Genomic DNA, 25,800 nt, shown 5'->3' with positions numbered 1-25,800 from the left:
GCCTAAATGCTCCACTTTATTCCCCAGAACCAGATCCAACACTGCTTCCTTCCTCATTGGGTTGGAAACATACTGATCAAGAAAATTCTCTTGGACACATTTCAAGAATTCCTCCCCGTATTTGCCCTTTAGGCAGGAAGTAGTCACTGGGCAGTGCCAAATTAGATTTTAAAAGCTTGTAGGTTGTCAGAGGAAAGGAAGAGAGAGAGGAAACGGAGTTCTACACTTTTGAAATCTGGGAAGTAAGTGAAACAGAATGCAATGCATCAGTGTATTTTGTACTAAAGCAGCAGGAGGGATGGATTCAACATCTAGGTGGATCAGGCTGAGTCACTTTAGGGTTCCCCGGGTTTGCTTGGTGTTGGAAACTCTGAATATTTCCCCTCATTACAGGGCTGATCTCTGCATGGATTCACCAGGTCATCATCATCATAGGCGGTCCCTCGAACGAGGATGACTTGCTTCCACATGAGTTCACAAATGTTTCAATGAATGACCCGATGTTCCAGTCCTGAACTCCAGTTGAGGGGGTGGAAGATGCCTTTGTGAGAATTTTTTTAACGTGTGGTGACCATTGCACATCAGCCACCACACGGGCTTGACAGAGCTAGGCCTTTATCCAGTGGCAAGGAGTAACCAGGACAACTGGAGACTTGCTCTGCTGCACGGACCTAGTGCACACATATATCGCAGTGTGGGCTGGCCCGTGCTGCCCCGGGCCCTCGGTTCTTCTGGGCCCCGTACCCTCATTCGCCGCACCTCCGCCCACGATGTTCCAGGGCCCGGCGCTCCAGCTCTATTTATAGCCCCGACCTGCGGTGGTGTTCTCACACAGGTAAAGTGAACGTATGAGTGACTGTATTTGGTCAAAATCAGGGCAGCATTTTAAATAGAAGGCCTTTCCATTGCCTCGAGAGTTCTCTATTACAGTCTGCAGCCCATTCAACCCATAAACTTCCCTTTTCAGTTCTGATGAAGGGTTACACCTCAAACATTAACTTGACTGTTCTCTTTACACCTGTTGTGTATTTCCAGCAACTGTTGATTTTGTGTTATATTTCAATGATGCTAAAGGCAATGAATTGTTTCAGTTGCATTAGAGACGTGCAGCAGAAAGGGATAGTTGATGGCACCATTGGCGATGAGCAGTGAGTGCTCCTGGTGTCCTGATCAATAACCTTCCCTCAATCAACTCCACCAAGAAAAGATCCCGCTGATTTGCCGTTTTTAGGATCTTGCTGTGTGCAGATTGGCTGCCTAAAAAGAACAGATACCATACGCCAAAAAGTATTTGATGTGAAGCGCTTTGAGACATCCTGAAGATGTGATAAGACTACATAAATGCAAGTCAGTCTTCTTACTTTCACTGAAGCGTCAGCCTAGAAGGTGCCAGGGGACGTCACAGCACTGAGCGTTGGAAATAAATGAATTGTTTCTGAAGAACCCCTGCTCGCCACCTCGCTCCCCCCTCCCCACAGTCTCCTCCCCCACCTCTCCCTGCGCTACCTCCCACACTCCAGCCCACCCCCGACCATTATACGGTCGGAGGATGAGACGCTAAACCGAGGCTCCATCTCCCCTGGTGTCCTGGACCTCAAAGAACATCAGTAAAGCAGATTATCAGGTCATTATCTTATTGCTGTTTGTGGGACCTTGCTGTGCGCAAATTGGCTGCCTCGTTTCCTTGTTACAACAGTGACACTTCAAAAATATTTAATTGGCTGCAATGTGAAAGGCGTGATATCAATGCAAGTTCTTTTATTTTAAAAAGGGAGGATTGGCAGGAGTTTGGTAGCAGGCCCCAGGCCCAAGCAGACTAAATAGGAAGAGAGAGGGAAAAAAATCATGTGCATGTGCTGAACGAAGGGGGAGGCGCTGTCCCGCAGTCAGTGAGGTAAATGGCAGAAGATGAGTCACTGAGGTCTGCTCTGGCACAGTACCACATCCACAGCTCAGGCAGAGGCCTGGGGGCAGGTGGTCTGTCTGCCGAGGAATGTCATGGGATGGGAAAGTTGCGGAGGGAAATTAAGAAGAAAATACATCAGTGAAATATCAGAATTAAATTATTTGTAGAATTGCAGGTACCTCCACATTTGACGGAGACTGCGATACGCTGAAGCCCTTCCAGCACAGTGAGTGGGTTGGGTCACTCACAGGGTACAGTTTATGATCACAGCCAGCTGGGAGACAGGAGACACAGGCGACACAGGCAAGGATGGAAACAGAAGGCTGTGATGGGGAAGCTGTGAATCCCAGGGCCAGTGTGAGGTGCCGTGTCAGTTGCACTGCCATCCCACAAGAAAACACGGAGAGCCGAATATGGCAGAATGAGTGTCCTGAAGTCATAGTCTCAGCTTGCTTATAAATAACCTCTGCAGGACAAGTATGTCATGCACACAGGGGCTTCACTGCCTTTAGCAATCTGCAAACTAATACAATGGCCTGTCTCACCCCCTGGAACAAACACCAATTGAGAAAATTATTCAGCTACATGAGAAGGTGTCTGGAGTGAGGGGAACAAGAAAGAAATACTTTACAAGACCGGTGAGCCGGGCTTGTGTTGAGGGTAAGATGAGAGATTTTCACCCGAAGGACAAGTCATCGGGGGGCGGGAGAGAGAGAGGCTCATCCTAGACACGCATGGTAGAATTCGAGAAGTTACCGCTGCTTGTGGATAAGCAGAACTGTTGACGTTGCTCATTTAGGCTTTTGAACACAGTGTCACGTAAGAGTAGGGTTCCCAAAAAAGTTTCCTGCAAGCTGCACGGCGCTAAAGGACCCTGCGTAGCTGGCTTGCCGCCTTTTCAATGAGAAAAACCACGCGCACTATTTTGAATGGGCACCAAGACTAATTTACAGGGAATATTGGTTCCTAACCCTCCCGCTTTTGGCGGAGCCTCCTGGAATAGAAATATAGAAAATAGGTGCAGGAGTCGGCCATTCGGCCATTCGAGCCTGCACCACCATTCAATAAGATCATGGCTGATCATTCACCTCAGTACCCCTTTCTTGCTTTCTCTCCATACCTCTTGATCCCTTTAGCCGTAAGGGCCATATCTAACTCCCTCTTGAATATATCCAATGAACTGGCATCAACAACTCTCTGCGGTAGGGAACTCCACAGGTTAGCAACACTCTGAGTGAAGAAGTTTCTCCTTATCTCAGTCCTAAATGGCCTACCCCTTGTCCTCTGGTTCTGGACTTCCCCAACAGCGGGAACATTCTTCCTGCATCTAACCTGCCCAGCCCCGTCAAAATTTTAGATGTTTCTATGAGAGCCCCTCTCATCCTTCTGAACTCCAGCGAATACAGGCCCAGTCGATCCAGTCTCTCCTCATATGTCAGTCCCGCCATCCCGGGAATCAGTCTGGTGAACCTTTGCTGCACTCCCTCAATAGCAAGAATGTCCTTCCTCAGATTACGAGACCAAAACGGAACACAATATTCCAGGTGAGGCCTCACTAAGGCCCTGTACAACTGTAGTAAGACCTCCCTGCTCCTAAACTCAAATCCCCTAGCTATGAAGGCCAACATACCATTTGCTTTCTTCACCGCCTGCTGTACCTGCATGCCAACTTTCAATGACTGATGTACCATGACACCCAGGTCTCATTGCACCTCCTCTTTTCCTAATCTGCCGCCATTCAGATAATATTCTGCCTTCGTGTTTTCGCCACCAAAGTGGATAACCTCACATTTATCCACATTATACTGCATCTGCCATGCGTTTGCCCACTCACCTAACCTGTCCAAGTCACCCTGCAGCCTCTTAGCATCCTCCTCACAGCCCACACCAGCTGAGTGTCATTTGCAAACTTGGAGATATTACACTCAATTCCTTCATCTAAATCGTTAATGTATATTGTAAACAGCTGGGGTCCCAGCACTGAGCCCTGTGGCACCCCACTAGTCACTGCCTGCCATTCTGAAAAGGACCCGTTTATCCCGACTCTCTGCTTCCTGTCGGCCAACCAGTTCTCTATCCACATCAGTACATTACCCCCAATACCATGTGCTTTCATTTTGCACACTAATCTCTTGTGTGGGACCTTGTCAAAAGCCTTTTGAAAGTCCAAATACACCACATTCATTATTTCTCCCTTGTCCACTCTACCAATTACATCTTCAAAAAATTGTAAAAGATTTGTCAAGCATGATTTCCCTCTCATAAATCCATGCTGTCTTGGACCGATCCTGTCACTGCTTTCCAAATGCGCTGTTATTTCATCTTTAATAATTGATTTCAACATTTTCCCCACTACTGACGTTAGGCTAACCGGTCTATAATTACCTGTTTTCTCTTTCCCTCCTTTCTTTAAAAAGTGATGTTACATTACCTACCCTCCAATCCATAGGAACTGATCCAGAGTCGATAGACTGTTGGAAAATGATCACCAATGCATCCATTATTTTTAGGGCTACTTCCTTCAGGACTCTGGGATGCAGACTATCAGGCCCCGAGGATTTATCGGCCTTCAATCCCATCAATTTCCCGAACAAAATTTCCCACCTAATAAGGATTTCCTCCAGTTCCTCCTTCTCAATAGACCCTCGATCCCCTAGTACTTCCAGAAGGTTATTTGTGTCTTCCTTCGTGAAGACAGAACCAAAGTATTTGTTCAATTGGTCTGCCATTTCTTTGTTCCCCATTATAAATTCACCTGAATCTGACTGCAAGGGACCTACGTTTGTCTTCACTAGTCTTTTTCTCTTCACATAGCTATAGAAGCTTTTGAAATCAGTTTTTATGTTCCCAGCAAGCTTTCCCTCATACTGTATTTTTCCCCCTCTTAATTAAACCCTTTTCCTCCTCTGCTGTATAATAAAATTCTCCCAATCCTCAGGTTTGCTGCTTTTTCTGGCCAATTTATCTGCCTCTTCCTTGGATTTAATACTATCCTTAATTTCCCTTGTTAGCCATGGTTGAGCCACCTTCCCAGTTTTATTTTTACTCCAGACAGGGATGTACAATTGTTGAAGTTCATCCATGTGATCTTTCAATGTTTGCCATTGCCTATCCACCGTCAACCGAATAAGTATCACTCGCCAGTCTATTCTAGCCAAGTCACGTCTCATACCATTGAAGTTACCTTTCCTTAAGTTCAGGACCCGAGTCTCTGAATCAACTGTGTCACTCTCCATCTTAATAAAGAATTCTACCATATTATGGTCACTCTTCCCCAAGGGAAGACTGCTAATTAGTTCTTTCTCATTACACATCACCCAGTCTAGGATGGCTAGCCCTCTAGTTGGTTCCTCGACATATTGGTCTAGAAAACCATTTCTAATACACTCCAGGAAATCCTCCTGCACCGCATTGCTCCCAGTTTGGTTAGCCGAATTAATATGTAGATTAAAGTTGCCCATGATAACTGCTGTACCTTTATTGCACACATCCTTAATTTCTTGTTTGATGCTGTCCCCAACCTCACTACTACTGTTTGGTGGTCTTTCCTTCTCCCGAATGCTGTCTCGAGCAGCCCAGGATATCTGTGCTTTAAATTTCCTGCCAGTGCATCCCCTTCCGCTCTGTGACATCATCAGGACTACTGGGGCGCCCCAAGGATCAGTGCTAACAGATCATGTTGTCGGTCAATAATTTGGAAATGGGGATAGAGGCAAAACTGTCCAAGTCCACCAATGACACAAAGGTTGGGGAAGGAGGGTGCAAACAATCAGTGCAATCTACACAGATTGAGAAATCGCAAATTACATTCAATGCCAGCGAGTGAAAAATGATGAATGAGACTTGGGAAGGAGAATAAATATTGGAACTATAAATGAAATGGCGTTAGTCTACAGGATTCAATAGAGGAAAAGGATTACAGGGATTGGTGGACAGATCTTTGAAACCATCTGCAGAAGGTAGCTGTACTAAATGAGATGAAAAGATCTTGGATTGTACAGAACATTACGGGACGTGATACTGAGCCCATTCACGGCATTAGTTCAACCCCCCACCCCGGTCACCATATTACAAGATATTTAACTGGAAAAGGTGCAGCCGTGGGCTACCTGTCTGATACCTGGCTTCATACACCTGAGCTACAAGGAGAGGCTACAGAAGCTGAGATTGTTCACATTGGAGAAGAGGAAAACGGGAGGAGATCTGATTCAGGGATTCAATGGTCCAAATCTTGCTGGAGTGGGGCAGCTCGCGGTGTGTGCTGTTAAAAGATTTTTTCCTGCACCCTTCAGCTCAAAACTAATTTGCGCCATAACTTGCTGGAAGTGCGAGCCAATAACGGCGCAGGGAGGGGATCTGGGACCTCAGTGAATGATGGCACCAACACTATCTCCTTAACCAATGAGATTTAAGGATTGAGAAAGAAACAGGAATTACGGAGAAGGAGGGAGAATTAGAGTCAAGTCAGGTACTGAGAGGGAAATAAACAGAGGGAAAGAAACATTAGATTGAGAGAGAGAGAGAGAGAGAGAGAGAGAGAGAGAGAGAGAGAGAAAATAGATACAGAAATGCTTTTTTTTTTGACAATTTAAATATCTCTAACAACAATTCACTATCTGAGAGAGGTGACAGTTTAAATGGTTCCCATTCTGGGCCGATGAGATTGACTAGCATTGCATTAACAATGTTCACATCGTTAAAAGGTTACTTACGCTATTAATCACCAGCCCTAACTTTCGACAAGTTTAATGGGCACTTAATATTCAAATTCAGCATGTTCATAAAAATAACATGGAGGTGAACAGCAAGATGCCATTTGTGCAAAGCAAACAGCAAAGTGGCGTAAATCAATCTGCAAGTTCTGGAGATATGTAACTCACGGCATATCTCTTCTCCCCAAGCTTGTGGCCGAATTGCGCACTAATGATGGTGTCGTCGTTAACACACCATTATTTTTCCAGGAAGATTTGGCCTCTTAATCTTACAGGTAATGACAATCCGAACACAGGAAACTATGTACCATACTTGAGGCATGGGATGGAGCTCATGAGCGGGCAGATTACAAACTGGCTGAGAATGACTACAGCGCAGCTGGAGATCGAACCGAGAACACGCCTCGTTTATTAAGCTCAGGGTCACCCCACACTACCCGACCCGCTTGGTTGCTGTCTGCAGAGATTTGTTTGTACAGATGCAGCCTCCAGAGGCATGTCCATCACCAGACTACCTCTGACCTTTTGTGGTCAGGTTTTGTCTTGCTATCTATCCTAGAGATAAATGTTGTTTTAAGAAAACAAGACACAACTATACTCAGCCTGACAAAATCCATTGGCAGGGGGAAAAAAAATGTACAGCCAGAAGTTGTGGTAATACCTATCTCTATCCTGTAGCCATGGATACACACATCAAAACTTCAATTCAACCCAAACACCAAAAAGAACTGGCAGCTTGGCACTGGATAATGTCTACAGAGTCTGCAACCCTAGATGAAGGTGCCCCAAAGTAACCTCCTCAGAGGGAGTGGGACGGAACCTTTGCTGATACTCACTTCCTCCTTTACATGCTGATTTTTGTTTTGTACATTTTAGGGCACGTTACCAAGCCAAGTCTTTACTCACACATTGTTCCATGTTCTCAGGAATGAACTCTCCCTCGCTGTGAATGCTGGTGTAGGATCCTTGGCGAGCTATCCGCTGTTGTCGCTCTGGTACGTATCCTGGTGGCGGGGAGCTTCGACCCGTGTTCTGAGACCCTGCATAGAGAATCGTTTTACTGAGCTGTGCAGATATCTGCTTGTTAATGCATTGTCCAATGTGCTTACCTGCTACAGTCAAATGCTTGTGCAAAAATAACTGATATCTACAGATAGTGACTAGATATCCCCCCCGTGCAAGCGCAGGAGATGCAACACTGCCCTTTTATTTCCTCCCTTCCCACTATCCAGGGCCCCAAACACACCTTCCAGGTGAAACAGTGATTTAATTGTACTTCTTTCAATTTAGTATACTGTATTCGCTGCTGTCTCAACATTGGGGAGACCAAACGCAGATTGGGTGACTGCTTTGCGGAACACCTCCATTCAGTCCGTGACCCCAATCATCTAGTTGCCTGTCACTAATTCTCCGCTCCACATCTTGTTCAATAAGGTGAATGCAATCAAACTAAAAAGGAGGCCATGTGCAATGCCTGTGTTGCACTGACATTCTTCTATTGTATTTCTCCCTCAATACTCAGGCCCAGTATAATGGCTGCAGTTCACATACCAATGAGAATGATGCATGCACAGCACAGCCATGGTTTAGAGCAATCTGGAGTGTCCCTCTGGGTAGGTCAGTCAACCCTGAACGCCACAATTGAGACACTTCTGTTTATTGGACCTCATTCCCCATACCTCAAAACATCACCATGCTCTCTATTTACACTCAGCCTTGCTCAGCAGTCTGTATTGTGATGCAGATTCATGGCTATCATCTTGTGTAAATACAATAGGTAAAATATTGCAAGTCCCTGCACCTCAGGAAAGTATTTCAGTCTTCAAAATTAAAAATGAAAATCAGTAGCTAAAACTGCCGACATTGTTATTCTGCATTGCAAAGGCCATAAGGCATTTTGTTTCTTGTTATCTGAAAATTGTACATTTTTCTTTGTGATAGTCCCATCTCCCCCCCCCACCCGCTTCTCCTGAAGGCACTGAGCACCGACTGTCCTGCAGTACCATTCGATAAATGTTAACATCCTCCCATAACTTGCCCAGTGACCTTTCTTCACATCGCAGACATCATCATAGGCAGTCCTCGGAATCGAGGAAGACTTGCTTCCACTCTTAAAATGAGTCCTGAGGTGGCTGAACTGTCCGATACAAGAACCACAGTCCCTGTCACAAGTGGAAGATATGCCTGTGCACGAGTTCTTTTAACGTTGGGTTGGCCGTTGCACACTGGCCACCACATGGGCTTAGCTGAGCAAGGTCTTGGTACAGTGGCAAGGGGGTCCAAGATGACTGGAGACCAGACACTGCTGTGTGAACCTAGTTGCCTAGGACGAGATGTTGGCCACCAGCTTGGCGCTGAGTAGCGCCCTTGATGGTAGGTGGTCCAAGGCCTGGTTGGGGGAAAGGCATTGGGAGGGTCAGTGGCCCACTGGAGTTCCAAGTGGAAGGTCACAGCCATGATGCTCACCAGTCAGAAGAGGCCAGGCCACCAGTGGGGAAGAAGAGGCCCAGTCGTCTCTGAAGGAGGGGGAAAGGCCAACCGCTGTCGTGGAGGAGGAGGCCCAAATGCCGTCGTGGAGGAGAGGCATAGCCGTCGCCGCTGGAGGGGATCTGATTGCAGCTAGGAAGAAGCCTGGATGCCGTTGGGAAGGGGCCTGTCCAGGCCTCATCCCAACGGCGCAGACAAAACAGTGACGGTCAACAGACTATCCCACCACTTTGGGTATCACAACCGAGGGCAATTCTTAGCTGCTGACCCCCGCACAGGCCATTTCCAGCAGCCAATTGTGATCAGAATCATGAATCTTGCCCGATTTCCCTCTCCTTAGCCCAAGGACACCAAGAGCATCTGCAATGGTTGCTCTTGTTGAAATCAGTTAAAGTATAGAGCGGGGATTGAACCTGCCACGTTCTACACCTGGTGGTACCTTTACCATCAAGCACGTTCAATGGTGGGGGGAGGAGAGGAAAGAGGCCCACCACATGCCCCAGAAACCCACCACATGCCCCAGAAACACAAAAAAAGCTGTGCTATTAATGTCCTCCTCAACGAGATGCTCTCCAATTTAGCCCTGCAAATGCAGCTGTGCAGAGAGCCACCATGTCAACAAAAAATAAAAGACTTGCATTCATGTAACACCTGGTCAGGTCTCAGAAACATCTCTAAGTACTTTGCACACAATTAAGCACTTCCACTTTCAGGGGAGAACAGAACAGAACAGAACTAGGGGCTATAAATATAAGACAATCACTAATAAATCCAACAGGGAATTCAGAAGAAACTTCTTTACCCGGAGAGAGGTGAGAATGTGGAACTCACTGCCACATGGAGTGGTGGAGGCAAATAACAGACGCATTTAAGGGGAAGCCAGATAATCACAAGGGAGAAAGGAATCGAATGATATGTTGATGGGGGGAGGGAGGAGGCTCATGTGGAGCATGGATCTATTGGGCTGAACGGCCTGTTTCTGTGCTGTAAATACTTTGCTCTTTGAGTACTTTTGATGTGCTGAGCACAAAGCCACGTTCACCCACTTAACCATCATTGCACTTCAAAAGCGATTCACTATGTGAAGGGCCTTGGGATATTTGACAGATTACTATTTGCAAATGTGTCTTTTTCTTTACCCCATCGGCCTAGATTATGCACTGAAGCTTTTGGAGCAGAATTTGAAACCACAGCCTTCCTTTCTATGAATCGGATGACTGCAATTAAAAATATGCATAACTTTATCTTGTGCACAATCCTAAAAGTAGCTTGGGATTAATTAAAACACACTTCTGGTTTGGACTCTGTGGCCTTTGAGATAATGGGGAATGAACAATAGTCCAGAAAAACTGAAGATTTAACTTTGAGCTCTCATTCTCCTCGAAGTGAAACAAAGCAACGATAAATGAACATTTGGGTTCAAATGCATTACTACCCCCCCTCCCCTCAACTTTCACTTTTTCCAACACATCCCAAGCACTCCTTCACACAATACTAAAAGCAATCGTTATCTGATTGGCCAGCCTCCAACTGCTATTGTGGAAACAACATCTCGCTAACAGGAAGGGGAAGTCGCGCAAAGCAGTGTATATCAAAGGAAGTGGATGGAAAAACAAGAGCATGAGCTCTGGACCATTTTCATCCTGCCCGATCGTTATCTCTCCCCACAAACACAAACGCGGCTAAACTCACACTATGTCGAAGATAAACACACGGCAGAGAGACGAGTGAAACACTCCTGCTGCATCACAGGCCTTCTGTCCTCTCTAGGCTTATGTAAACGCGTGTGACATGTACACACCCTGACCCTGCACAGGCAACTTTTCAGGGATTCTTGATCACTGGCCATTCCAAGTTTGCTTCTAAAAGCTGCTTGTTCATACTGCAGTAAACCCCAACAAGGAGATGCTTTGATTTCCAGCTTTGATTTCAAAGTCCAGAGACACAAACATTTATAACATCAAAAAGGTGATGCAACGGTATTATTGCATTACTGATGGTATCTCTGCACATTCCTCTTTTAAAACCTGGCAAGCTGTCGGCTAACATCCCTCGCCAGGTGAATGAATCACATATCCGCTCCAGTAGAGTGACGTGATTGCTCCAGCACTGCCCTTCCTCTCCTCGATCACCCTGCCAAAACCAGCCACTCCATCTGTCTATCTGACAAAAAAGCAATCTTATTTTAGTCTGGCCCACTGATCCTAGCAACAGCTGGGAGTGTCCAGCAGTTTTGAATACACACACTCTGTGTAAAAGGGAACGTTGACCTCCTGATCAACCAGGGAGCCCACTTGGGGGCGGGGGGGAAGAGGGGGTGAACCCAGAGCAACCGGGGGCTGGGGGGGGGGGATGGTCAACTCTAGTTAAGGATAGTATTAGATCAAAGGAAGAGGCTCATAATGTTGCCAAAAGAGTAGTATGCCAAGGATTGGGAGGATTTTAGAATTCAGCAAAGGAGGACCAGGAAATTGATAGAGAGAAGAGAATACGAGAGTAAACTACCAAGAGACATAAAAACAGACTGTAAAAGCTTCTATAGATATGTATATAGGAAAAGATTAGCGAAAGTAAATGTGGGTCCCTTAAAGGCTGAGACAGGAGAAATTATAATGGGGAATAAGGAAATAGCAGAGAAATTAAACAAATACTTTGTATCTGTCTTTGACACAAAAAACTTCCCGGAAATAGTGGAGAACCAAGGGTCTAGTAAGAATGAGGGACTGAAAGAAAGGAAGTAGTATTAGTAAAAAAAATTGTACTGGAGAAATTAATGGGACTGAAAGCCGATAAATCCCCTGCACCTGATGGTCTATATCCAAGAGTTTTGAAAGAAGTTGCTATAGAGATAGTGGATGCATTGGTTGTCATATTCTAAAATTCCATAGATTCTAGAATGATTCCCACAGATAGGAAGGTAGCAGCTCCCAGGAATTGGCGGGCAGTCCACCAGCTGCGTCTTGAGCCTCTCCCGGTCACAACAGCACAGGCAGAGAAAGGAGGGAGAGAGAAAACGGGGAGCTGCAAACCAGTTAGCAGTAGTAGGGAAAATGCTACAATCTATTATTAAGGGCGTGGTAAAAGGGCACTTGGAAAATAATAATAGGACTGGGCAGAGTCAACATGGATTTATGAAAGGGAAATCATGTTTGACAGAATAGGTAAGGTGGAAATCAGTAGATGTGATGTATTGGATTTTCAGAAGGCATTCGATAACGTGCCACACAAGAGGTTATTAAAAAAAATGAGGGCTCATGGGATTGGAGGCAATATATTATCACGGATTGAGGATTGGTTCACGGACAGAAAACAGAGAGTAGGAATAAATGGGTCATTTTCGGGTTGGCAGGCTATAACAAGTGGGGTGCCGCAAGGATCAATGCTTGGGCCCCAGCTATTCACAATATATATCAATGATTTGAATGAGGAGACTAAACGTAATATATCCAAGTTTGCTGATACCACAAAGCTTGGTGGGAATGTATGCTGTGAGGAGGATGCAAAGAAGCTTCAAGGGGATATAGTCAGGCTAAGTGAGTGGGCAAGAACATGGCAAATGGAATATAATGTGGACAAGTGTGAAGTTATCCATTTTGGTAGGAAAAATAGAAAAGCAGAGTATTTTTTTAAAATGGTGAGAGGCTGGATAATGTTGGTGTTCAGAGGTGTACACAAATCATTGAAAGTTAACATGTAGAAAAGCAAATGGTATGTTGATTTTTATTACAAGAGGATTTGAGTATAAGAGTAAAGACGTCTTACTGCAATTATATAGGACTCTGGAGTATTGTGTACAGTTTTGGTCTCCTTACCCAAGGAAGGATATACTTGCCATAGAGGGAGTACAACAAAGGTTCACCAGACTGATTCCTGGGATGGGGGGGGGAGGAATTGTCCAATGAGGAGAGATTGAGTAGACTAAGCCTATATTCTCTGGAGTTTAGAAGCATGAGAGGTGATCTCAATGAAACATATAAAATTCTTAGAGCTTGACAGGGTAAATGCAGAGAGGATGTTGCCCCAGGCTGAGGAGTCTAGAGCCAGGGGTCACAGTCTCAGAATAAGGGGTCGGTCATTTAGGACTGAGATGAGGAGAAATTTATTCACTGAGGGGTGTGAATCTTTGGAATTCTCCACCCGAGGGCTGTGGAAGCTCAGTCGTTGAGTATATTCAAGACAGAGATCGATAGATTTTTGGATATTAAGGAAATCAAGGAATATGGGGATTGGGTGGGAAAGTGGAGTTGAGGTTGAAGATCAGCCATGGTCTTATTGAATGGTGAAGCAGGCTCGAGGGGCCGAATGGCCGACTCCTGCTCCTAATTCTTATGTTCTAACCCAGAGCAGCCTGGAGCCAGGAAGCCAAACCACTGGCTGATGATAGAGAGCACCCAGTTGATTATGAGGGAGCTTGACAAGGTGGATGCAGAGAAGCTGTTTCCACTGATGGGGGAGACTAGAACTAGAGGGCATGATCTTAGAATAAGCAGCCGCCCATTTAAAACAGAGATGCAGAAATTTCTTCTCTCAGAAGGTTGTAAATCTGTAGAATTCGCTGCCTCAGAGAGCTGTGGAAGCTGGGACATTGAATAATTTTAAGACAGAAACAGAGAGTTTCTTAAACGATAAGGGGGTATGGGGAACGGACAGGGAAGTGGAGCTGAGTCCATGATCAGAGCAGCCATGATCTTATTGAATGGCGGAGCAGGCTCGAGGGGCCGTATGGCCTACTCCTGTTCCTATTTCTTATGTTCTTATGATAGCTGGCATCCTGGAGCTGATACACTGCTGCTTTAAAAAAAATAGTAATAAATAAATCAGGAGCTCTGAATAAAAAGTACACTCTTTATCCCCAAACTTCCTTCCTTTCAACTCTGATATTTCTACACAATTTGCTCTTTTTGCAAGTTACATGAATGGACTAAGACTTGAAGCATTTGATAATAATTAAGAAACTGTTTTGATTGAATCACAACATTGGGTCACTGATGGAAGACGGGCAGGGTACTTCTCTTCAACACTTGATGGGCTCCTTACCGGAAATCAAACAATGACCAGGTCAGGGTTCATTCACTGGCTGTTTTTAAGGTACTGTTCAGGTGAACGTTGGCTGGGACACAGAAAACTTGCCCAACACCAGGCTTCGGAGTATTGGAGATAGCAATGTGCATTTCAATACCCAACTTTTGTTTTGGTCTCCAAATTGTTTTCAGATTAACTGGTGTCATTTTAAGCTTCAAGGTAAAAATGTGATTTTTTTTCTCTCACTGCGGGTCTGGGTTAAAAAATGGTTTTAAAAGATCAAATGATTTTCATGCTCACAGGCGGGTGAGTGTCCCGAACATTTGTGCAGAGCCAAGCTTGTCAGCAGCTCCCAGGAACTGGCGGTGCAGTCCACCAGCTGCATCTTGAGCCTCTCCCGGTCACAACAGCGCATGCAGAGAAAAGGAACTCTGTGCATGTGTTTTATTGATGTTCACGTCAGAAAGACATCAAATTAAACAGGTGTTTAGAAAATAAAGGCACATTTATCTTGGGTCCTCTGTCATCAAAGTGGGTAAAAGCACCAAGTGGGATGCTGCTGGACCAAACAATCCAGGAAGACCCTGGGTCTGAGCACACCACGCTGCCCCGAACTGTGGCAACAGAGGTGCAAGGACCCTCTCCGTGGCCCTGGGTTAGGGAAGAGAAAAAATATCCAACTGGATTCCCGCTCTTTAATGCGATCCAGCAGCCCAGAGGCAAGAACAGGTTCACCCTTCGTGCCCTCACCATGCTTAGAGTAGGTTACATCGGTGGCAGAAGGAAGGGGAATAAAAGGGATAAGGGAACAGGGTGGGCATGTGGGATTCGGATAAACACCAACATGGACTGGTAAACATGGAGCGTAAAAACTAGGCTGACATTCCGAAACTTGGCTGAAATCTTCTAACAGAAACATCTGCTCTGCATCTAAAGTTGCTGCACTGCTCATTTCCAATCTCTGCAAAATCCTGTCTATGTAAGCACGATGACCGTCACAGAATGTGCACGCATTGTAAAGATTCCCATATCCCTTTACCACCCCCACCTCTTGTTTCACACCCCTGCTAAATAAGATGCTTTTTATAATCCTATGTTTCTATTTTCCAAGGGCATTTTATTCACAGACTAGTCTAAGTGCAGTCAATAAGCCCTTCCACCAGCACACATCCAGGAAATGACCATTTCACACACTACTTTCACCAGTTCAGCTACAATGCTATAAAATAACCAGTGCAGCCTAGAATCAAACACAATTTAATCAAGCGTTTAAACACCTTTTGTATTTTGTAAGCAGACAGTGCACTACCCAGTATGGACCATTCTTTGTTCTAGTCCTACTCGGGTCCCCTCCCTCACCTCTTTTTCCGGTACAGTGATGACTGTATTGGTGCCGTTTCCTGCTCTCGTCCTGAACTTGAAAATTTCATTCACTTTGCATCCAATTTCCACCCTTCCCTCATTTTCACATGGTCCATCTCCGACTCTTTCCTTCCCTTCCTCGACTTCTCGGACTCCATTTCTGGGGATAGTCTTTCGACCAGTACCACTATAAGCCCACTGACTCCCAAAGCTACCTGGACTACGCTTCCTCCCACCCCGCATCCTGGAAGGACTCCATTCCATTCTCCCCATTTCTCAGTCTGCGTCCCATCTGCTCTGACGACGCCACCTTTCACACTTGTGCCTCTGACATGTCTTCCTATTTCCTCAACCGAGGATTCCCCTCCGCCGTGGTTAACATGGCCCTCGACCGTGTCCGTTCTATTTCCCGCACCTCTGCACTCACCCCTTCCCCTCCCTCTCAGAACCATGACAGGGTTCCCCTTGTCCTCACCTTTCACTCCACCAGGCTCCACATTCAACGGATCATCCTCCGCCATTTCCACCACCTCCAGCGTGATCCCACCACCAATCACATCTTCCCCTCCCCTCTCAACATTCCGAAGGGACCGCTCCCTCTGCGACACCCTGGTCCATCCCGCAGTCACCCCAGCACCCCCTCCCCTTCCTACGGCACCTTCTCGTGCAAGCGCAGGAGATGCAACACCTGTCCTTTTACCTCCTCCCTTCCCACTATCCAGGGCCCCAAACACTCCTTCCAGATGAAACAGCGATTTACTTGTATTTCTCTCAATTTAGTATACTGTATTCACTGCTCACGATGTTGTCTCCTCTACATTGGGGAGACCAAGCGTAGATTGGGTGACCGCTTTGCAGAGTCCCTCAATTCAGTCTGTAAGTGTGACCCTGAGCTTCTGGTCGCCTGTCACTTTAATATCCTGCTCCACTCCCACTCTGATATCTCCATCCTCAGTCTCCGACACTGTTCCAACGAAGCTCAACGCAAGCTCGAGGAACAGCATCTCATCTTTCGTTTAGACACTTTACAGCCTTCTAGACTCAACATAGAGTTCAAAAATTTCAGACCATAACCTCTGGCCACCTTTCCCTTTCCCCTCCCCTCCCCCATCTTATGTTTTTTTTTCTTTTTTTTCTCTGTTTCTAATGGCAGCTGGTTATCACTCCGCCATTCACACCCTATCCAGATTAACCTTTCTCTAACCTCTATCATTACCATTTCAATTTGGCTCATCATCCCTTTTTTCTCCCTCGTCTCTCCTGCCTTCCACCCTATCACAGACCTTCCCTTTTGTTCTTTCTTCCCCTCCCCCTTTCAGTGCTTAACAACGTACTCTTTTCGAACATTCGGCAATTCTGACGAAGGGTCGTCGACCCGAAACGTTAACTGTTTCTCTCTCCACAGACGCTGCCCGACCCGCTGAGATTTCCAGCATTCTCTGTTTTATTTCAGATTCCAGCATCCGCAGTATTTTGCTTTTGTATTAGTGAGCTACCCAGGACCGGAATGGTCCTGTATGGTGCAAGGGCCAGTTTCTGAACAGGGTTGCCTTCTTTTTCCAAGTCCAAAACCAGACAGGGACAGGACATTGTTTTAAAAAATTGTATGCAGGCATGAAATGCCTTTCTTTTGCAAGTTTCAAAGAGAGCAAGAGCCTGAATTTTGGTCTCGAGAATTCCCAGGCATTCATGCCCAAGGCTGGACTGCCTGGTTCAAAAGTAGAAGCATGTTCACTATACCTTTGAAAGAACCACATCAATGCAGCTCCATTGGGGCATGGCCAGAAATAAAATGTAAACTTATAACACTTCACTTCTGCAGTTTTAGAACGTATTTCAAAACTTACAGTTCAAAAGAAATCTACTAATCTAGTCTTGCTCAAACATTGGCATGATCAGTTCACGGATTGAGGATCCAATCTGTTTGCCTATTCCCATAATGTTCCATGGCAACTCTACTTAACTTTTAGAAAAGAAACCAGATCTAAAGTTGTTAAATAAATAGATCCTGGTGCTGGATGGGGAGTATTCCAGCAAACCTTCTGGTTACAAAGCCTTACTTAGGTCTTGTTACTTTTACAGTAAGAGCTGCTTTAACATCCTTTCAAATTGCTGAAGATCTGGTACTCACCAACAGAGAGGTGCCTGCCCCGGGAGTCTGGTGGCTGGTAGATAGTGCTGAGAATGTCCCCCACTGACTGAGAGGCCTTAATGCGGACCTGTTTCGTAACGGTTGAAGAAGCTGGTGATGTCTAGGATTTGGAGAAAAGGAATTAGATATGGACGGCCATGGTTTGGCTTACAACTAGGGCAATGTCAGCAGTGTCACACTCCCTACGGATCCCAGTCTGATCGCTGTGGTACGGCACAGCACTTGGCACTTGTCCAGAAGGAAAAGCTGAAGTGCCGTTTCTGGCTGCCGGAGCTCTGAGGGGAGGACAGGCAGAGAGCGCGTGCGCGCTGTGGAACACGGACAAACCAACTTGGAGCAAGTCTTGCCCTCATTCTCCTCCTCCCACCTGTAAATAAAAATGACAGCAGGGTAAACCTGGCAACGCACGCTGCTCCATGGATCGAGTCAAAAGCCACTCGTGAACCAGCTGAGTTTTTCCAACAAACCGACAGTTTCAGGGACATTTTTACTGCTGTCAGCTTTTTATTTCCAGATTTTAAAAACTGATTTCAAATTCTAACTTCTGGATTACTAGTCCAGTAACATAACCACTATACTGCTGTAGCTGGCTGATGTCCCATGGTGGAATAGCCTGCTGACAGCAAGTGTCCAGGCTCACAAATAAAGAATGGTGAGATAGTGCAGGTCAGCTTGTACCTGTGGAACCAGAAGAGCTAGCTCCTTCAGGGGAGAAGGGAAGGAGACTCGAAAAACTAAATACAGTGGTGTGCAATTTGGCATGGAAATACGTTCCTGAAATGTATTTTTAAGCTGTTCATTTATTATCATGTCTTTGCTGGAAAAGTTGATTTGAATGAATTGAGGGGCCTCAATTACCATGGCACCCAAATATGTTGCCGAATGCCTTGTTTAAACTGGAATGACATTGCTATGATGGTTTAAATGTGTTGCTCATGGTTCGTTGTGTGTAATTAGCCCTAGTTATTGCATTGAACACCCGTGTCACGTTTTACTGACACAAACAAATCCCTAATACTTGCTGTGGAGGCAGTTCAGAGAAGTTTCATTAGGTTGATTCCAAGGATGAGGGGGTTGATTTATGAGGAAAGGTTGAGTAGGTTGGGCTTCTACTCATTGGAGTTCAGAAGAATGAGAGATGATCTTATAGAAACATGTAAGATTATGAGGGGGCTTGACAAGGTGGATGCAGAGAGGATGTTTCCACTGATGGGGGAGACTAGAACTAGAGGGCATGATCTTAGGATAAGAGGTCGCCCATTTAGAACTGAGATGAGGAGGAATTTCTTCTCTGAGGGTTGTGAATCTGCAGAATTCGCTGCCTCAGAGAGCTGTGGAAGCTGGGACATTAAATAAATTTAAGACAGAAATAAACAGTTTCTTAAATGATAAGGGGCTAAGGGGTTATGGGCAGGGAAGTGGAGCTGAGTCCATGATCAGATCAACCATGATCTTATTGAATGGCGGAGCAGGCTCGAGGGGCCTTATGACCTACTTCAACTCCTATTTCTTATGTTCTTATGTTCAATCTTAAAGCTGCTAACATGAGAGTAAGTGACAGTCAACAGCAAGAGATTAAAAACTACCGTGCACTCATTCACGCTACGTATTATTTCTTGAACTTGTTTTCATTCCAGGGATAAATCTAGGACGATACATATTTTTTAAATTGATTAGTCAGCGGCTGTTGGTGACGTTAAGCAGGGGGTGGGCACAGATTGCCAACGGCACAGAGTTTACAGAGAGAAGCTTAAAATAAAAAGTGCACACTGCTCCAGCAAATTTCTGTGCTGAACAGGAAGCAAGAGCTCGCAGCAAAACAGTGGTTGCTGTGAAAACCTGCCATGTGTTTCTACATTACTCACAGCACAAGGAAAAAACAGCCAGCAATCTGAAACAAAAACCCTCTCCCATCTGGCATAGGCCAACCTGCCAGTTCTGAAGGAAAACAACAAGATCAGGCAACAAACCTCATTTTGTTAGAAAGACAAACATTTATTGGGTTTCGACTTGGACACACCAGTGGAAATGTACACATTTGCTGTGTAATTTTGACAGTAACATTAGTACTTGCAACATCAATGCAGCAGTTAAGGTGCAACATGGAGTGGGAGAAGAGGGGTTCAGGTCCTTGGGGCCTGCTTGACACACTCACCCAGTGGAGCATCTGGAGTGAATTGTGTGTTCAATCTGGGCCCTCAGTGGAGATTGTCACCTCAACAAGGGGAAGTTGAGTGAGAAAATGAGATATAATGCATCCTACCCGTCAGACAAAACCCATTTTATATAGAATTTACAGCACACAAACAGGCCCTTCGGCCCAACGGGTCCGTGCCGGTGTTTATGCTCCACACGACTTAGTCTAACCCCATCAACATATCTTTCTATTCCTTTCCCCCTCATGTACTTATGTATCTTTCCCTTAAATGCATCAACAACTACTTTTGGTAGCAAGTTCCACATTCTCACCACTCTCTGGGTAAAGAATTTCTTCTGAATTCCTTAATGGATTTATTAGTGACTATCTTATATTTATGACATTTCCTCAGTGTAAGGCGAGCAGTGTACAACACACCGTGAGGCATGGGAAGTGCAGATCTAATCCAAATTAACAATGCAACTGATGATGCTCTTCAGTTATGTGGAGACTGGAGAAGCTGGGATTGTTCTCCTTAGAGCAGAGAAAGTTAAGGGGCGATTTATTGGAGTTATTCAAAATCATGAAAGGTTTTGATGGAGAAACTTTCCACTGGTGGTAACCAGAGGACACGCCTTTCAGATAATTGGCTAGAGGGGCAAGAAGGAGAATATTTTTTCACGCAGTGAGTTATGGTCATTAATATACTGCCTGAAAGGGTGGTGAAATCAGATTCAATAGTAACTTTCAAAAGGGAATTGGGTAAATACTTGAAAAGGAAGAATTTGCAAGACTACAGGAAAAGAGTAGGGGAGTGAGACTAACTGGGTAGCTCTTTCAAAGAACCATGTCTGTGCTGTATCATTCTGTCCCGATATTTATTCTTTCGCACCAGTCTATCCAAAGGTACAGCAGGGTATGAAATTAGCAGTGGCCTGTTTTGCTGCAAGGGCAATCGTTCTTCAAACAGGCGATCCACCCACAAGGTGGCTCGATGGCCTGATCGTTCACTTAACGCCAGCACAAAAAGTGGGTGCGTGCAGCTGAGCACTCGGCACCACCAACATGCATCATGCTTTTGGGGAACAAAGTCTCACCAAGCGAGGCTTTCCAGCAAGTGACCTGGTAAATACAGGCTGCCCTACAGGAGGTGCTGGTCCGTGGTGCAGCAGACACGTGACCAGGTTACGATCAATACAGTGTCGCTCGGGAGAGATTCCACAAATCTCCTGTGTTCATCTGTAGCGATGCTTCACAATAATGAGTTGGCTGGCAACAGTCTAACAATGAGACACTATTTCAGGTTTCTAAATGTAATTACAATACCCTAAATTGACTGGGATCCTTGAAATATGTATTGAATATTTTTTAAATGGTACAAAGTTACCACAAGGCTTTCAGCGATCCCTCGTCAAGCAAACACTGCATTTCAGTTTATTTCTTCAAACCATTCACTTGGAATGCAGCGTGGTTTTAAATTAAATTGAAGACTGCGTTGTCCTTTGGTGTATTGAGTAAAGGCACCACCCTGCACTAGTAGTGTCAAAAAGACCAGAAGTGCCAGGGTCCATCTCTGGTCTGTGCTGAGCTAGCTTTTCTCAGCTGGGGAAACAAGGAAGGTCTCAGACATCCTGGGCTAGGAAGGGATAAAAGCTCATTAGCCCATGCTCCCGCTCGAAAGTGTGTGCGCGTACATGGAAGCCTTTATGTATATACGTGCGAACACACATGGAGGGAGGGGATGAGGGATGGCAGTTGGGAGAGGGTAGGACCGGCTGATGCACTCCCAATCAAACAGACTACTGACATTCGCTGTCCCATGCTCGCTGACCGACATTGGCTCCTGGTTAACTAATGCCTCGATTTCAAAATTCTCATCCTTGTGTTCAAATCCCTCCATGGCTCTCGCCCTTCCCTATCTCTGTAATCTCCTCCAACCCTACAAGATTTCTGAGCTGCTCCCAATTATGGCCTCTTGCGCATCCCTGATTTTAATCGCTCCACCACCGGTGGTCGTGCCTTCATCTGCCGAGGCCCGAAGCTCTGGAATTCCCTCCCTAAATCTCTGCACCTCTCTACCTCTCGCCTCCATTAAATTGCACTGTTAAAACCTACCACTTTGACCAAGCTGTCCTGATATCTCATGTGGCTCAGTGTCAAATTTTGTCTGATTACACTCCTGTGAAGTGCCTTCGGTGTTTTACTACGTTAAAAGCACTTTATGCAAAATGTTGTTTAAGTTTAAACTCACAATGGGCACATGGATGTGGTAATGGAGAGCTCTTGGCCCATGACGACCCGTAGTCTACTGTCAAGCCAGTGCTTTCAGAATGCATGCATCAGTAACTGTGGGAGATTTGGAGGAACATGAACAGAGTAAAATCTGTTTTTTTTTTTTAAAATAGGATAGGCAGAAAGTGTAATTTCAGCAGGTTGGGGTACAGAGGGATAGAGATTAAAAACACATTTGTAACTGCAAGAGATTGTAAACCACAAGCAGCTCTTCCAAACCGTGCAAATTCCAGCTACGTGCTGATAAAATTTTGTTTATTTTGAAGGAAATTTTCCAGGATTAAGCCCTACAATGCGGTGCTTTCAGTGAGTACTGTGGGGGCGGAGTGCTGGGAGCCAAGGTGAGACGGCAGTATGTCATGTTTGTTGCCCTTCAAACAATTTTCACGGAACCTTCCTTGGAACTGGATAGCTTACACCAGCCAACATAGCTTCTCCCACTGCTTTTGTTTAAAGCTCTTTAGAACTATGAGAGGAGGAGGCATGTCCAATGCCAGGGCAGAAGGGTGAAGGGAAGCATCTGTGCCACCACCAAGTTATTTTGCATGGCAAATTGAAGCAGGGAGCCAGACAAGGCCTGTATTAGTAGGAACTCCGAACTTGAAAAGTTAAGGAATAAATAAAATCCACCAGAGGTGGGCAGTGCTTGGGAGTAAAGTTGACCTCCCATTCTTCCAGGAGGATGTGTGCATGACAGCACTGCTGCACTGATGCTACGATATGCTGGTAACGTCTATAAGTGGCAACCACATAAATAAAAAATACGATCCACTTCCACATAGAGTTCGCGCCTCTGTAAAGGGCTCAATACCACATGGTGTGATTTTAAGTGGTGCATCTGTGTCTGCACGCCCGAGCATGCGCTTGCCTGCCTGCTTGAGCACACGTGCATGGTTGCAGGGTTTGGGAGCGAGAACATTTGCATTCTGCCCATAAATTGTTCTTTTCCGGCTACAGCACAGATCAATGAAAAGAAAGGGACACAAAATAGCGTGTGAATTTTCCTTTATTTGGAATGACCTGCGAAAGGGAAGACAAGAAAACTTGAATGCATCTGCTTGTTTACTTGCTCAGCAGAAGAGGCATGTAAAATTAGTGAGCGGACTGGACTGAACTGAACCCAAGCATAAGGAACTCAGGTAGCTTTGCTGTAAAGGTTCTGCCACATCACTTCCTCCGCAAATAACTGTGGTTGCCTGGCTCTGCCAGTCTGCTACATTCCCTGCTCCTTCCCTCCCTCCTCAGTGAGGCCCTAAGGGATGCACAGCAGACAATTTTATAACGTTGACCTGGGATGGTTACCCAAAGTTATAAATGGTATGCTTTATTTAAAAAAAATGTTTGAAGAGAATTGCTCAAGTTACTGCCCTACATTCCAGATATCTGACTCCTACAATTGTTTCCCTGCTTTTATTTATTGAAAGAACCAGGTGCTCCCGAGACAAACTGTTCACCTTGAGGATTGGGGAATGTTAACACTCACGTGGTTTTTCTCTTGAGCTACAAGCAAGATTTTCAGGCTCTTCATGTTAAAGCTTCGATCCAGGAGGTCGACGGCTTTGTCGAGGTCATCCTGGCTTCGTAACGGAATCAGTAGCTGGAAGCAAGAGGGAGGACGGAACCAAAGCAAATCAGTACAAAACATATGCAGTCACTCAAAGGGGAACAAAAGTGAGCGAGACAACCGGCTAGAAAATGGAAAACTGCAACAAGCTTGGAGTGAAAGTACCGTAGACCCTCGCTTGTCCACAATCGCATTATTGCGCCCTCATTTATTCACAAGGTGGTTTGTGAAAATCCCGTTTACATAAACCAGTCAGCGCGCAGCTGAGCGCTTGAAACCGATTTCCCCACAGCCTTATCCGGCAACAAGCTATGTGTGTGTGCAGTAACCAGTAGAATTTGCAGTGCAGCTCGAGGTTTGAGCTTTGGCACAGGTAGTGAGGGCTTCTGGCCCCAGAGGCCAGCCACAATCGGAGCTGCCAGCATTTCTCCTCCCACCGCCCACCACCACCAAAGAGTATCTCATTTTTAAAATGGAAAAATGTAGGATTTATCTGCACATGCTTGAAGAGACAATCTAAATAAGACAATCAGAAGTGAAAACCTCGTGCATTAGACTAAGTATAGGGGCACTTTCCACAATCTAAGTTCTAATCACTGGATGGAGAATCAAGATTCCATGGCACAAGAAAAACTAAGACCAAGAAAAACCAAAGATAAAGAGCAGAAACTGCACGACAGCCCAGACTAATCTTTAGAAATCCGAGTTTACTGAGAGATGACTTACGTAATTGCTTGCTTTTAATATTTCTCAGTCCACTTAATTATTCGATCTACAACTGAACAAAAACCTACCAGATTATGTACGTTTTATTTGACATATAACTGTGCAGCATATATGTTTCCCATGCTACCCATAGAGGGTGCGGAATTCTTGAAATGCATTCAAGAGAACTTTTTTAGTCAGTATGTAGCAAGCCCAACACGAGAGGGGCGGTTTTGGATTTAGTTTTGGGGAATGAAGCTGAACAGGTTGAAGGGGTATTAGTGGGAGAGCACTTGGGTGCCAGGGACCATAATTCAGTCAGATTAAAGTTGGTTATTGGTAAGGACAAGGCTAGGCCTGGAATAAAAGTTCCAAATTGGAGGAAAGCTAATTTTGCTAAGTTAAGGAGTGATTTGGCCATAGTGGACTGGAAACAGCAATTTGTGGGTAAATCAGTGTTGGAACAGTGGGAGGCATTCAAGGAGGAGATCCGGAAGGCTCAGGCCAAACATGTGCCCTTAAAGATAAAGGCTTGGATGTCAAGGGACTTACAGGGGAGGATTAAGAAAAAAAGGGGATGTTTATGTCATATACCCACGGCTAAATACTATAGAATCTTTAGAGGAATATAGAAAGTTGAGGGGTAAAATTAAAAAGGATATTAGGAATGCTAAGAGAGAGCACAAGAAATTCTTGGCCAGTAAAATTAAGGAAAACCCTAAGATGTTCGAAAATGTATTAAGAGTAAGAGGGTAACTAAAGAAAAGGTAGGGCCTATTAGAGACCATGAGAGTAATCTTTGTGTGGAGGCAGGGAAAGGGCCAAGCAGATACTGCTATCGAGGAGGAGTGCGATATTCTGGATGAGAGAGAGAGAGAGAGAGAGAGGAAGTATTTAAGGGGTTTAGCAGCTTTAAAAGTAGATAAGTCCCCAGACCCGGATGAAATGCATCCCAGGCTGTTGAGCGAAGTAAAAGAGGAAATAGCAGAGGCCTTGACCATCATTTTCCAGTCCTCTGTGGATCTGGGCATGGTGCCGGAGGATCGGAGAACTGCTAATTTAGTACCCTTGTTTAAGAAGGGAGAAAGGGATAGGCCAAGTAATTACAGACCTGTCAGCCTAACCTCAGTGGTGGGAAAATTATTAGAAAAAATCCTGAAAGACAGGATAAATCTACATTTGGAAAGGCAGGGATTAATTAGGGATAGTCAGCACAGATCTGTTAAGGGAAGATCGTGTTTGACTAACCTGATTTAATTTTTTGAGGGGGTAACCAAGAGGGTCGATGAGAGTAGTGCGTACAATGTAGTAGTGCAAGGCTTTTGATCAGGTCCCACATGGTAGGCTGGTCATGAAGGCTAAAGCCCGTGGGATACAGGGCAAAGTGGCAAGTTGAATCCAAAATTGGCTTGCAGGCAGGAAGCAAAGGATAATGATTGATGGATGTTTGTGTGACTGGAA

The 25,800-nt window shown here is 45.3% G+C and overlaps 1 protein-coding gene across 3 annotated transcripts in view; it reads right to left on the bottom strand.

Annotated features, from left to right (window-relative positions):
• map3k3 (mitogen-activated protein kinase kinase kinase 3) overlaps positions 1-25,800 on the bottom strand; it is a 170,075-nt gene that overhangs the window by 73,673 nt on the left and 70,602 nt on the right. For all 3 annotated transcript variants that reach the window (XM_070864088.1, XM_070864090.1, XM_070864091.1), the window contains exons 6-8: positions 23,554-23,667; positions 17,621-17,741; positions 7,525-7,658 (exon numbers count right to left, since the gene is read on the bottom strand). In XM_070864088.1, the coding sequence (XP_070720189.1) occupies positions 7,525-7,658; positions 17,621-17,741; positions 23,554-23,667 (369 nt within the window). The remainder of the gene's footprint in view (positions 1-7,524; positions 7,659-17,620; positions 17,742-23,553; positions 23,668-25,800) is intronic.

Source organism: Pristiophorus japonicus, chromosome 21 (assembly GCF_044704955.1).
Source record: "Pristiophorus japonicus isolate sPriJap1 chromosome 21, sPriJap1.hap1, whole genome shotgun sequence".
Lineage (NCBI taxonomy): Eukaryota > Metazoa > Chordata > Chondrichthyes > Pristiophoridae > Pristiophorus > Pristiophorus japonicus.
Note: the sequence above shows the minus strand (reverse complement) of the source record. Positions and strands in the feature narration are given on the sequence as shown.